Source organism: Thrips palmi, unplaced genomic scaffold, assembly GCF_012932325.1.
Source record: "Thrips palmi isolate BJ-2018 unplaced genomic scaffold, TpBJ-2018v1 HiC_scaffold_5, whole genome shotgun sequence".
In the NCBI taxonomy this organism is placed as follows: Eukaryota; Metazoa; Arthropoda; class Insecta; order Thysanoptera; family Thripidae; genus Thrips; species Thrips palmi.
The window spans coordinates 12776902-12790977 of record NW_023144632.1 but is presented as its reverse complement, the minus strand read 5'-3'; the positions used below and the strand labels follow the sequence as shown (position 1 = coordinate 12790977).

The window sequence follows — 14076 nt, the reverse complement described above, 5'->3', positions numbered from 1 at the left end:
TACTCCAGTCTGCGTCCAAACTCATCCAGAAAGCCGAAGATGCCTTAGGCCGAAAGTAGCCGGGCGTCAAAACAGATTCAAACATTGACTGACTTCGCGGTCCAGTAGAATACGTGCTGTATCATGCAGGAAGGCTGTGACTGAAAAACAACATTGCGAAGAAGAAGAGAAGAAAGAAGAAAGTACTTCAACTTCAGGGAAAAGTCATGGCGGAAAATGCAGAACTTGTATTTTTCGATACGTTTTCTCATGAAAGTTCTGAAGTAAGTTTTGTTAATTGACTCACAGTAGCTTTGCGACCCTTCAGTCGTTTTTCGATTTCACATTTATTTTATTATTCGAATACTTATTGTCACTATTATGTCGAACCGCCGGATGTAGCGTCGGCATAAGTAGAAACTTACTTTATTTCGTTAATTGTGGCAACAAAATACAAGTGGTATCGGAATTTTCTTGTGTCTCTTGACACTCTGGTCCGAATCCGTATCGTCTTTCTCTCATGAGGTTAATTTTTTCTTGTTGAATACTTGACGTTTGTGGGCAACATAACCTTTCAAAGTTGAGGGTTTATGAACGATTTTATTCTGAATCCAACCTTAATTTTATTCTCCACCCGATACGGCTCATGCTCAATGTTGTTGGTTTTTTAAATTTTATTGTTTTAAATCGAGTATAAGAAAGATTAATTTTATTTCCCTTGTCCTTTGCTTAAAGTGTAAACAAAATTTTGAAACTTTTCACTTTTTTCAGGAAATAAATTTAGATCTTGTGCAGTTTCCCAACATAGTATATATTAGTGAAGTTCGCATCATCCCTTTGGGAGCAAGGGTTCAAGCTGATTTCCCTGGTGGTGTTAGACTTGGGTAAGTTTGTCAAGGAGATAAAAATCATTTAATTTCTAGGATCTATTATTTTCTGTTTTAAACTTCATCCTCATTGTTGCTGATCTCAACAGAGCCACCAACCCTTCACAATTTGAGATTGAGTTTTTTGTAAATGATTTGGAAAAATCTGGAGCGTGCACATTTGAAAGCTTGGGTGGTTTTGAATACAAACAAAATGGAAGTATTCACCTGGAGTGCAAAAGAAAGGTAAGTTATTTATTGTCCTTTCCTTTGCCATTTACTGCAGATTGTTTCTTGAATATATTACTCACCCTTACCATTTAGGTGCCCACTGATGGTCTTGTGCTCCGGGGCTGGTATACCACTATCACTTTGGCAGTGTATGGAATTCCCCGGGACGCCATGCAAGAACAGACTCCTACAAATGCTCATTCCCATTCACACCTCACACTACCTCTCGGGTCTGAATCCCTACCTCCAGAGGCTGTTGCAGCCAGTGCAGCAACTCAGGAATGGGTTCAACAGCATGCCCAGGTGAAATATCTTAATCATTGTGCATTGTAAATAGTTTGATATCCACATCTTCTTCAAATAATTTTTTGTCATGCTAATCCCTGAAAAGGTTGCTGGAGCCGAGCGGGCTTATATGGTAGACTCTAATCGGGGTGATCCGTACAACGGTGGTTACCAAACAGAGCAACACCAATCAATGCCTCTTGGGCCTGTATCGGGAGACTACACTTCATTACCAATCAATCATAACTATCATGACGACTGGAGCCAACAAGGAAACCATGGTTCTCAAGCCTCCCGAGTATGTCTTGCAATGGATACGGAATGTGTCCTATTTTGTGTTTCATTGTTTTGTGTAATCTTGACTTACATTTTAAATTTTCAGTCGGGCCTCACTAGGGTGAATGATGGATATGACACATCAAAGGATGGTCAACGCCCTTACGACTCTGAGCCTCTTCCATGGGAAACGACCAGTTCTCGCCCTGAAGACAAAATGCCTTGGGACAGGAAAGATAGAGAACGCGAACGTGACAGAGACCGCGAACGCGATCGAGATCGTGACAGAGGCAGAGAGCCTGATCGTGACAGAGACCGACTGAGAGACAGAGGGCGCGGCAGAGATGTGTACAGCAGGGAGAGGAGTCGTGACAGAAGTCGTGACAGAAGTCGTGACAGAAGTCGTGACCGAAGTCGTGACAGAAGTCGTGATAGAAGTCGTGATAGAAGTCGTGAAAGGAGTCATGACAGAAGTCGGGAAAGGAGTCATGACAGAAGTCGTGAAAGGAGTCATGACAGAAGTCGGGAAAGGAGTCGTGATAGAAGCCGTGACAGGTCAACAGACAGAGACTGGGAGGAACGCCGAAGAGATGACAGGGATAGACTCAGGGACAAAGTGAGAGAGCGCAGCAACAGTGGCTCAAGAGACTATAATCGAGCAGTGTCTCGTGATCGAGATAGAGACCGTGATCCTGATTGGGACAACAAGAGAAGAAGTGGAGAATGGCCTCGAAGAGAAAGGGACCATGACAGGGACCACAATAGATCTTCCAATTCATGGGGTGATCACTCACCAGATGACCATCACCGGGCTGCTCCTTACGCAGGGCAGAGAGACAGGGACCGAGAGCGGGACAGGGGGTCTCATGCTGCCGACTGGGCAGAGGAGAGGGATCGCGATGAAGCTCCCAGCAGGAAGCGCCCCAGAACGCCTCCCATCCCTCCCCATGTGCCACACAAGAGACCTCATACTCCTCCTGAAGATAAAGCACCACTGTCTCCATCATTGATCCCACCACCTCCACAATCTAAAGGTTTGTTACTAGATAGAAAACGTTTAAACAATTATTTTTTTCTATTCTTATTATTTTACTTGTTGGGCTTGTTCTTTCTTCAAGCTTATCAACATCTTAATTAGAAAGTATCAACACTTTTTGTTTCAGACATGACTTCCCCACCTCCCTCTCAAGTTCAGTTTGGATCAATATCACCGGGTGATGTTGAATCAATATCTGAAGGAGAAATTCCTGAAGCTGATCCTGATGCTGAGCTGGACAGTGCTAACTTATGTGGGTCAGAAATGGATTCTTCCTCATTGCCCCCACAGAGCTCCAAGGATTTTGAATCTGCAGCAGATAAAACTGCCTCCCCAGATCTAAACCTAGACAACACAGCTGGCACCCCTATTCAAGACGATTTTGTTGATGAATTTAAAACTGGTGTCATGAGGTGCATTTATTTTCTCGTGATGGTCCAAACTCTCGTGTCCTTTCAAACATTGCCATTTTGACATGCGTTTTGCCATTTGACAGGCCGTTGACCGTGGACCCTATGCTAGACGACGCCCGAGAGAGGGAAGCTGCGGCCCACCTGGCGCTGCTGGCTTCCGGTGGAGACACCTCGGTTCTTGCTGCCGCGGTTGCGGCGGCTGCCGCGGCCTCCCGGCCTCCCCTTCTGGCCACGCCCAGCCCTCTGGCCTCGCCCGCGGCCTCAGTGTCCTCGACGGCCTCGGCACCCATGTCATCTTTGGCCTCGGCCACAGCGCCCACCTCAGTCCCCACATCGGCCTTGGCCTTGGCCACCTCGCCAGCGTGCCACCCGTCCGCCAGTGGCGCGAGTGGCGCCAACCAGCATGCCGCTCCTGTGCCTGCCTCCATCTCGGCCAGCAGCCCAGCCGGCGCCGCAGTCACCCTGGGGGCCTCCACCGCCTCCACGCCCCCGGCCACTTCGCCCGGGCCGTCGGCTGCTCCAGGCACGCCCGTTGGCACGCCTCCCACCGCCACCGCCTCTCTCACTTCCTCGCCAGTCAATGCCATACATCTTTCTGTAGCTGTTTCGAGTGCCGTGGATTCACCATTCAATCAAGATGAAGCAAGTCTTGATGGAGAGCAGTTCGAACCCATCCTCAGTGATGAAGATATTGACGATGACTGTCAGGTAGGATTGCATCATTAGCGGATTTCACAAATCTGGATTTTTGTCTCTAAGATTCCCACTACAGCCTTTTACCTAATCAGTTTCAGGACTTGGACTTTTTCCCTGATGAAGCTGAGGAGCTTAGTAAAGCATTTAATCCTTTCCACTTTGATTATCAGCCCCTGGTGGTGAGTTTCTTCTTCTCGGCAATACATCTGCCTCTGTTTATTTTATGCATTAGTATTGAACTTTGCTTTTGATTTGGTTCCAGTATTTGAAGGACCCATGTATATCTTCTTCTGAAGCTCAGTTCATTAGGAAATGTCAGATGCAAGAGAAAAAACATTCAAGAGATAACAAAACTACTTCAAATTCTGAAAACCAGAGCTTTGTGCAAATCCCTTTATTGGTTGAAGAAATGCCTGAAGAAGCTCATAAGCTTGAGGAAGTTGTGTTACAGTTTGACGATATTTGTTCAAAAAAAGAAATGAGAGAGGGTTGGGTTCATGCAGCAGAGCAGGCTTGTAATGTGATTCTCCCCGGCCTCCCATTCACTCAAAAAAGAATAGGTAAGTGCATCAGTCAGCCCTAATAATTTCTTTAAATCAGCAAAGAAAAAATAAAACTGATTTATCACTTAACTTTTTAAAATTTTACAGACATTCTTAAACGTCTTGTGTCTTGGGTTCAAGTCGGCCTTAATTTTAACATGGCCCTCCTGCAACCTCAACCCGGTTACAAAATACGTCACATCAAAGTTGGAGTTCGTTTGGTAGAGATTCTTTGTATGTGTAGTGGAGCTTTGGCTGAGCTCCTCATTGTGAATGAAAAAATTCATCAACGCCTTTTACAACTCTACCATATGGATTGCATGTCATTATCTATAAGACTGATGATTCTCAGAGCATTAGATGCCAGTCTTTGCAATAGGTTTGCTGTTGAACATTTCTTGCTCCTGCAAGTGTCTGTACCCCGTGTAAATGGTTTGAAACTGGCTGACAGGCTTAAATTTAAGAAAGAAAATTCAAAGAAAAGCAAATTTGTCCAGGAAGAACCTGAAGAGCTTGAAGAGAAAGCCAAAGACACCCAGGTGAAGAATGAAGGACATGAACATACAAATACTTCATTCAAGGAAGAAAAAATGGAACTAAATGAAGAGACCAACAGTAAAACTCGTAAAAATGAAACATTTTCTCTAGAAAAGTTACAAGGCAATCTAAATGAAGAAACAGTGGAAGGGACACATTTAGAAATGTTGAATGAAGAAAGACAAGATGCAGAGGGGAAGAGAAGCAAAGAGACAGTATTAAAAGATCAACCTGAGTGGTTACAGGAAGAAAACCCCCAGCATTGCAAAAATAGTTCTAAGAGAGGAAATTTTGTCTTCAAGAAGATTGTAGTGAATGATAATGGGAAGAAGTCAGTCCGTTATTTCAAAAGGAGGGTCTCTTTACATGGTACTCAGAAATATTCAGGACTGAACGGTTATCAAGCATTGATATTAATGTTTAAGACCGAAAAACTATCCCGGACTAAATTTGCTCTGTGCAATTTAATTCGTAAACTACATTTTTATGAAGTTCTTGAGAAGTTCAAAAGTACTGTCAAGTCACTGATCAGTATCAATCTTGATGCTTCTGAGAAAAAGACGAAATTAATAGACAATTTATTTAAATCTATTGTTGATGTTTCCTCTGTAGAAAACTCATCAGAGTTTGAATTGATGGACACTCTGGTAGCTTGTCTTTCAGAAATAACTTCAATTTACAACCAAGCTCCACTCATGCTTGCTCAGCCAAAGAGGTTTTTGCCAGGCCATGCACAGTTTGACTTGGGTGCCTGTTGTCAAGAAGTCCAGCGTCCCTATCCTGCTTTATTTTCATTTCTTCACTGTCACAGTTTTTTGGAGTGTTGTAACGTTCTTCTGACTTCACCTCTGACAATGAGTTGTAGCATAGTTTTGAGTCCTTTATTCAATGTAATCAAAGCCCTAGCAGATTCTCATGAGGGACTGCAATATTTGGCAACTCATACAGATTCTACCAATGTATTACTACGCATTCTCTTACAACAGTCTTCTAGTGATGAACTTCTTGACGAATCTACAATCTCGCCATCGTCATCACAATACCTAGGATTGTGCATTGCTTACCGTCTTCAAGCTCTTCATTTCATTGACCTGATACTGGATGCAGTATCTTCTGGGAACACGGATCCTGAGAGGCACGAAGTTTTTGAGAATTTATTAGGCTTGTATTATCTTAGCTTTTCTAATGTGGGAAAGAGTTCCCTCATACATGTCTTAAGTAGAGGAGATTTTATGAAAGTCCTGCTGAACCTTGCCACATACATTGCCCCTGAAGCTGATACCAAGTATAAAAAATTTCCAGGGAAGAATTTTGTAGATGATTTGATAACTTGTATTGTGAAGCTCAATGAGAATGGTTCATTTCTTCAACAGTTTGGTTTACAAATTCTGAGGATTGCAAGAAATTCAAATTCCAAACTCCATGAAGTCGTACCCTATTTGCAAGTTGTTGAGAACACACAGCTATTTTCCTATGATGATATATCACAACTCTGTGATATTGTGAAGAGGAATATTGACCAAACAGCTACATTCCCAGGGGAGCTCATCACTACTCTACGTATTTTGCGGCACCTTGCTGTATCTTCTTACAGCCTAGAGAACTGTTTTGACAACAATGCAAACTATCAATTTTCCTATCTGGAACTGAAGCATAAATTTGTAGTTCTGGAACTATTTTCACTTGATGGTGTCTCGCACATGACAGCAATCCTAGCCAAAATGTGTGAGGCGTACGACCAGCCTGCCCTACATGCCTCTGTATTTTTGGGCATGCGAGGAGCTGTTATCACATCAATCATCTTGCCAGCACTGGAGCTGCTGCGCCATATGCTAACTTTGGTTATCCAATGCCGTAACACAGACTTCCGAGATTTGACCGCCATTGGTGTTCTTCTCAAGACCTACACTCTTTTGCATGCTTTCCCAAGTGGAGCCCTAGCGACTGATTCAGCCCAAAGAGGGTGCAAAGAAGTCATTGAGACTCTGCTGGCCTATACTCAGCCAGTCCAGCTTGAGTCTTTGTCTGAGAGTGAGGGTCTCAACAAGAGCTTGTGGACGTTGATGATGGCTGAAGTCTTGAAGTATGTGACGACTAATGCCCATACGTTCATGTCTGGCCTGCTCATGGTGTCTGAATTGCTGCCCTTGCCCCTCCCTGTCCAAACTCGTTCACCTTTACCACCTGAAGAAGTTGCCCTAGCAATGAGTAGTCGCAAACTTTGGTGTGCACATTTGCATTCACAGAGTGCTGTCATTGGGGACCTTATTTCCACTATGTGTGGAAGTTCATGTCCACCCCTACTTCAGTTGCTGAGGAGAGTGTGTGTCCAACTTTCTGACCTGGCTGCTCCAACAGCTCTTGTTGTTGCCAGATCTGTTTTGGATGCAGTAAGTGTGCTTTTACACTCAAATTAGCTTTTCCTCAGTAAGCTTTAATTTGTATTTTCTGAACTTTTATTCTCTGTCTGCAGATTCTTGTCAGTTTGAATGTCAACACTAAAGCCCCACCAAATATTGCTGCACCAACTGAAGGACCTTGTACCAGCCATACAGCTCGCTTACTCAACTTTTTGGCTTGTCTAATTTCGCATGCATCTGTGAAGTGTGCGGTTTTAAACCTTCTATGTGCAGGGGTTTGTGGCAGTGGAGTGAAATCTGATGAAAGATTCCCTCAGCTTGTCACCCACCTGTGCAATATCTTACGAAATGCACATGATTCTTCATCACATGTTCAAGCCCAAGAGTGTGTGGTGAGTTAACAAGCTCTTTGCTATGTGTGTCAGTATAAATTAAGTTGGATTTGTGTTTGATTAAATAATGTTGTATTCTGTATCCAGGTATCAGTGCTCCAATCGCTCTGTGATGTTGACATATCACTCGTGCCTCCCCCCACACCTGGATCCGATTCAGCCTTAAGTCACCAGATATATTTGGCTTGTGCCCTCCCACCACGAGATCTTCTCTCAATGTTTTGTACAGTTTTGTTGGATCATATGTCAAACTCACATCACTCTTTCACCACTCTTCTGCCAACTGTTCGCACATTTCTAATGTTAGTGGAGCATGATTATGGGTTCTACCATTTGAGAAGGTATGTTTTTTGTTCTTGCATTCCTAATTTTTTTTGGGCCTTGTAATGTTTTGTGTGGAATTTACCACTGTTTTCTTTTTTTACAGTTGTCTGCTTAGGAAAACAGATGGCCTTTGGCATTTATTTTCAAAGTTTTGCACCTCCTTTAGCAAAGATTCTTCTGATTTGTTATCCACATTGTCTACCTCATTAGAGCTGTTGAGATTGTGTATTACACTTGATGGGGAATATACAGACAATGAATCAGTTTTGTTTCGGAACAAGATACCCATCAAATGTGAAAGCCCTCACCAAGCTGGAGGAGCCAAAGATTTAGATTTTATCAAAGAAGAAGCTCAACCCATGAGGTTGATGAACTATCCATGAATAATGGTTCAGATGATTCAGAGAACCACTGTAAAACAGATGTCAGTCCAACAGTGAAAACACAGCCAGCTGAAGAAGTTACAGAAGATCTAAAGAAATTACAGACAACTGATCATTCAGAGAACCAACTTCAACAGACTGAAAACCAGAACACCCTACCACATAATTTACTTGGCAACCAACAGCTACATCCTTCACCCAAACCTCAAAATGTAGACCTTGAACCCCCTAGTAATGATGGATTACCTGCAAGGAAACTTGTACTCAGTGTACCTGAATTGATACAAGTGGTGGGCTGGAACCGGACAGATTTACCTATTCCCTTTGAGGATGTCAAAAATGGTGAACCATCCCACAAAAGACATCCTATTTTGCACTTAGAGAAACTGCTTCGAGAGTGCTCCATAGAAGAGGAATCTTTGGAAAATTTACATGAAAGCGTGGTTGGACTCATCAGAATTCTGGATGATGATTCCAACCAGCAAACTGAGGTCAAAGGTACATTTCTATTATATATGAAGAAGATTGTTTATCTTGTAATTTCCTTACATTTAAGAAATTTTGAATCTGTTCTAAAAACAAATTGAAATACCGATTTTTTGCCTTCTTTTTTTTTCTAGCTGCCGATATTGCAGAAATAATCATACCAACACCCGAAACTCTCCTAAACCAATTTGCTCTGCGACATGTGTTCACCATATGTGAGCCAGATGATGACAGACTGTGCCAGGGTTATTGGCTTTCTGTTCCTACCTCTGATGAAGCTGATCAGGACTCAGAACAAGTGAGAATATTATGTTTGCCTTATTTCCATGAACTTTTTTCTATCTACTTATTAATTTCTTGCTTCTGACTGCTTTTGTAGGTTACATGCGATCTTGTGGATTTTGCAAGAGAGAATATACCAGATTTGCACCTCCTCTCAGAGTCTGTTCGTTTATGCCGTCTTCGAGCTGGTCTTGGAGATGAAGTTGATGTTGACCGTATAGATACTGAAATTACAAAAAAACGGGCTGCTGGTGAAGATGCAAAGTACTTAAGCACAGATGTGAAAACAAGGCGACCATTTGTCACTCCTATGCGAGGCAGAGGATTTAGTCGCCCAGTTCCTCAGCGAGGAGATCTATTTCGTTCTAGGCCTCCCAATACATCAAGGCCCCCCTCTCTTCACGTGGATGATTTTGTGGCTCTTGAAACCTGTGGTGCCCAACCTACAGGGCCCACTGGGTACAACAAACTTTCCATGAGGGCAGCAAAGGTAAGACCTCTTTACTACTTGGTGCTTGGTTCATTGTTTGGTAACTTGAATGTGACTCTAGGGAATTATTCTGGTGTTATGTTTCAGCAGGACATGATGGCCACGCGCTCGAGAGGGCGGGGTCGGGGCTTTGGCTCGGACCGGGGAAGATTCTTTGGCTCTGGCCACCAATATCGACGGGAAGGTGTGTATGAGTTTGTCTGCATTTTGACTAAGAGGAAGAGGGCGATTTGGAATGTGTCCTTATTCTCTCTATTGAATTCCATTCCAGGTGGACTGCGGGCAGCGAATCTGCGAAATGACATCCCCGGCCCGTGGGGTCCAGGCGGTCCAGGCCCCCATGAGGGGGTGGGCCAGGGGCAGATGGGTGGTCTCGGGCCCCAGCGCCAGTTCCGCGCCATGGACCAGAGGGACGGCCACGGCGGCCACGGCGGCCACGGCCAGGCCCATGGTCGCATGTTGCGGCCGGAGGACAAGCTAGGCTCCAACCTGGCCGGCCGGCTGGGGGGCCCCGGACTGCGGGCTGGCGGTGGCGCCAACTGGCCCGGCCACGCCGGCCACGCCGGCCACGCCGGCCACGCCGGGCCTGGACTCGGGGGCAAGGACAGGGACCGCTTCGGGGGCGGCCCGGGCCCCGGGCCCATGGGCCGCGGTGGCCCCAACAACCGCAGGGACTCAGGGCGGCACCAGCGGACGTTTACTCGTTGAGGACAAGTCTAGTCAGACGCCAGCGACAGATTATTGCAATAAATTTATTTTTGTGTTGTTTTGGTTGTATGGTGAAATCTTGAACTAACAATGCCTATTTTGAAGTGATTAGTTATTCCTATCAATGGGATTCATTTGCCTTTTTAAACACTGATGACTGTTAGAGCAAGAATTCACTGTCTGTACACACATCCTTTTTTTTTTTTTGTGACGCAACAGCTTTGTTGAAATTCTATATTTTATTCTTGTGGTGATCAATTTGTTCAAAGTTTTGTAGCGTATTCTCATTAGGAATTCACCAATGATGCTTTTAACGAGATTTCTCAAAACTGTTGATATTTCCTTTTGAACTGTGGCATTTAAGAAACATGTTAAATGTTATTGTTATGTACATTTTATGTGTCTGTTTCAATCATTTGAAAATGATTGCTGGAAATATCAGGTTCATTCATGTTTGTTACAATGTCAATGACTTTTTCTTCATATTTTTTTTCCTGTAATAATTATGAAGAAGTAAATTCTTAGTTCGACATTGCTGTTATCATGTTAAGATGCTATTTACATTGTATTGACCTTTCAGTATTGAACATCAGGAATACAATAGTACTAAACATTATCACCTCAGTCTGATGTTAAGGAACTGGAAAGATGTGACTTATTTTATTTCAGGATGCTAAGTCAATCCTTTTCTCATGTATTTTCAAACCTTTTATCCTGACAGCTGAGACTCCATATTTTGGTTGCCTCTTTTTCATGTCAGCAACCTCTTCTTTTGTGGGTGTTAGTCTAGTCATGAAATCCTCCTTGTATAGTGCTCTCACCCTTCAGCAACTAGTTGTTACGTTTTGTGAGGTGATATGCTATTTCATGGCATGGCTATTATGTTTCATAAGCTGTTTAAATAAGACTGCCACTGTGCATTTTTTTTTCCTTTTAAATTTCAATCTGGTTTTGGACAATTGAATATCAATTGAAATGTTTTTTGTTCCTAATTAATTTGTGTTTGGGTCTTCATAGAGTGATGCTTCATTTTAAACATGTTAAGTCCCATTTTTCTTCCTACACAGTTTCAATCTTAGACTTCAAGAAAGTTAAACAATTATTTTTTCAAAGCTAATTTAAAAGAATCCAATTGATTTGTTTTCCTTTTCTGTGATCGATCATTCTGGATAAACTTTGAAATCCTCATCTCAACAACTCGTTATCCAAACACATAGGTCCCAGATAAATTGTGAAATGCAAAAAGCCGTCTGAAGTTGATTTCAACTATGTGCTTGCATTCCCTACATTATGTAGATAAACCTAAACCAGTTTCCAGTATTGGGATTAAGACCAACCAAAATTTGGAATTACCTTTAGACCAGTAAGGTTGAACCTTGAAGAAAGAAAAAAACTTATTGATTTGCTCATTTCTATCTTATTTAATTAAACTTAAAAATAGAACCTGATTGAAATGTTTAGGTGATGGTGATTGCCGCTGAACATATTGTTTATTAACCTGTTCATCTACTTAATCAGAAATATATATTTTATATGTTAAGTTTAAGGCTGAATGGATCATTTTTATTTTTGTGAATGCTCCCTCTGGTTTTCCTAAAGTGTAGTGTTAGATGTATTTTGCCAAAAGTGTGATACGTTGGCCCTTTTATTTTTTTTATCTGTGGCATTATATCTGCTCCCAATGGTTTTACCTAATTGATAATGTACTGAGCCCGTATATTTATTCTAGAAATATTTTTGGAAGGAGAGATCAATTTTGTTGTTGTTGCCATATTTTGGAGACTGTTAATTAAATGGGACGGTGTTGATGTAGACTTGCAGAAATTCATTTTCATTGCTAAGCCAAACAATAAAATGTGGAGGAGGAATTTTCAAGATAGATGTTTTACGAGAAATGATTGTCCAGCTCAATGCTGACGATGATGACTGGGCTGTCAGAAAGTTGTATATATCTATAAGTGTTAATATTGGTAGAGACGAGCTTAAGACAAATTATTACATATTAAATTTGTTAAAAATAAAACTACCGTGTTTTCTCTTTTTCAATGATTATTTCCTTTTCTCTTGCTTTCATTGGTTGAAATCAGAATCATCCCTAACGTCAACATTTGGATACTCTCTGGGGTTACTTTTTTTTCCCACACATGGTAACTGCGAGGAAGAGTGTGTCAGCTAAGGAGCTAGATTGTTGGAGCTAGTGGAGTTAGCTATATGGAGCTAGTCTGTTACACATTTGAGACGCGGGGTAGCGCCACCGGCCAAAGGCGTTCGGAGGGCGTGGAGTAGTGACGGAGCGGACATGGACCGCGACGCCGCGACTCCGCCGCGCCCAGCCGGCAACTCGGTACCCGTGCCTCGTGCCCGAAGCTGAGCCAAGTCAGGAGTCCAGGGACGGGCGCGGGGCTGGGGTCGGAGAGCGAACGTACCTGCCGGTACCAGGCGCGCTCGCGGGAGTGGGAGTAGCGAGCGAGAGAGAGAGAGAGAGAGAAAGAGAAAGACAGCGAGAAAGGGAGAGGCGGGAAGGGGGGCACACAACGTTTAAGGCCGGCTATGCCGCCAGTGCACAGTCACAGTGCAGCTGGATGGAGGCGGGCGGTGGACTCCACTCCATTTCTCCTTGAACGTGGTGGGAACTGCGCCATTCATAGCCACATAGTCAAGGAGTCGGGATAGCCGTAGGGCCTGATGGCGGGGCGGGGCGAGTGTGGTCGTTCCCTCGCGGGCAACGCACAACCCCGGGCCGGCCGGCGTGCCCGCCCAAATCATCCAACCCAAATCGGCATCGGCCCACCGCCTACTTCCTACAATTCATCGCACCGCATGCGTAATCTGGCAACGCCGGCCGTGCTGCTCCGCGCTCCTGCGCACACGGCCCGCCGAAGACCAAGACGCAGACGCAAAGGACGCGAAGCACGCGCAGATCGCAGGTACACCTCGTACACCTTTCGCAGAGCCTGCCGCTGCCGCGTCGCCGGCGGGAACCGCAATGGTCATTGGGCGCGAACAAGCCTGAGCTGCACCGCCATGCCGCCATGCACCGCCCGACCGCTCCCTCCGTCGGTCCTGGACCATCCTGGGTCCCTGGACCCCTGAACGTCCTGGAGTCGGGCGGCCAGGCGCGCGGCCTGGGCCAGCACGGCCAGCAGCGGGCGGACGCGGCGGACGCGGTCGTGGGCGAGAGTGGAGAGGGCGGTCTGCCAAACAACGCGTTGGTCCAATCAGATCGATCTGTGTCCGCGGCGTCAACTCGTCAACAAGGTGGCGCACCAGGTGGGGGCCTCTCGTTCACCCTGCCAGGTGAATCGCAGTGCACCGCAGTGCACCGTCGTGATCGGCCGCGATGTCGCAGCGTGGTCGCGGCGAGGCAAGGCTGGTACTGGCACGGCACGGCACGGCACGGCACGGCACGGCGCTGCGCTGTGCAAAATAGCAGCCCGGCGACAACGGCAAAAACAACAGGTAGCATCGGCGACTGCCGGCAGATGCCAACCTGCCGGTATTAAAACACACACACACACACACACACACACACACACACACACACACACACACACACACACACACACACACACACACACACACACACACACACACACACACACACACACACACACACACACACACACACACACACACACACACACACATATCTCCGCTTGTTCTCGTCCGCGTGTCGAACAGAGTGAGGCTGCAGCTGCGAAATACGAGCCAGCCGCGAGGCATGCGGTTGGTACCGATGTTACATGGTGCCGATGGTACATGGTACCGATGGTACATGGTACCGATGGTA

At 44.8% G+C, this 14076-nt stretch overlaps 1 protein-coding gene across 1 annotated transcript; it reads left to right on the top strand.

Moving 5' to 3' along the window:
* Window positions 1-35: 35 nt before the first annotated feature.
* On the top strand, window positions 36-12098 carry LOC117651110 (protein virilizer). The gene is given in 19 exon segments (XM_034394866.1): window positions 36-263; window positions 751-863; window positions 956-1091; window positions 1170-1379; window positions 1468-1659; window positions 1744-2671; window positions 2801-3086; window positions 3170-3794; window positions 3875-3961; window positions 4045-4342; window positions 4433-7251; window positions 7335-7613; window positions 7701-7954; window positions 8041-8294; window positions 8297-8818; window positions 8941-9104; window positions 9186-9578; window positions 9669-9762; window positions 9850-12098. Coding segments are annotated over 19 exon segments (8148 nt in total). The 5' UTR covers window positions 36-206; the 3' UTR covers window positions 10287-12098.
* Window positions 12099-14076: the final 1978 nt, after the last annotated feature.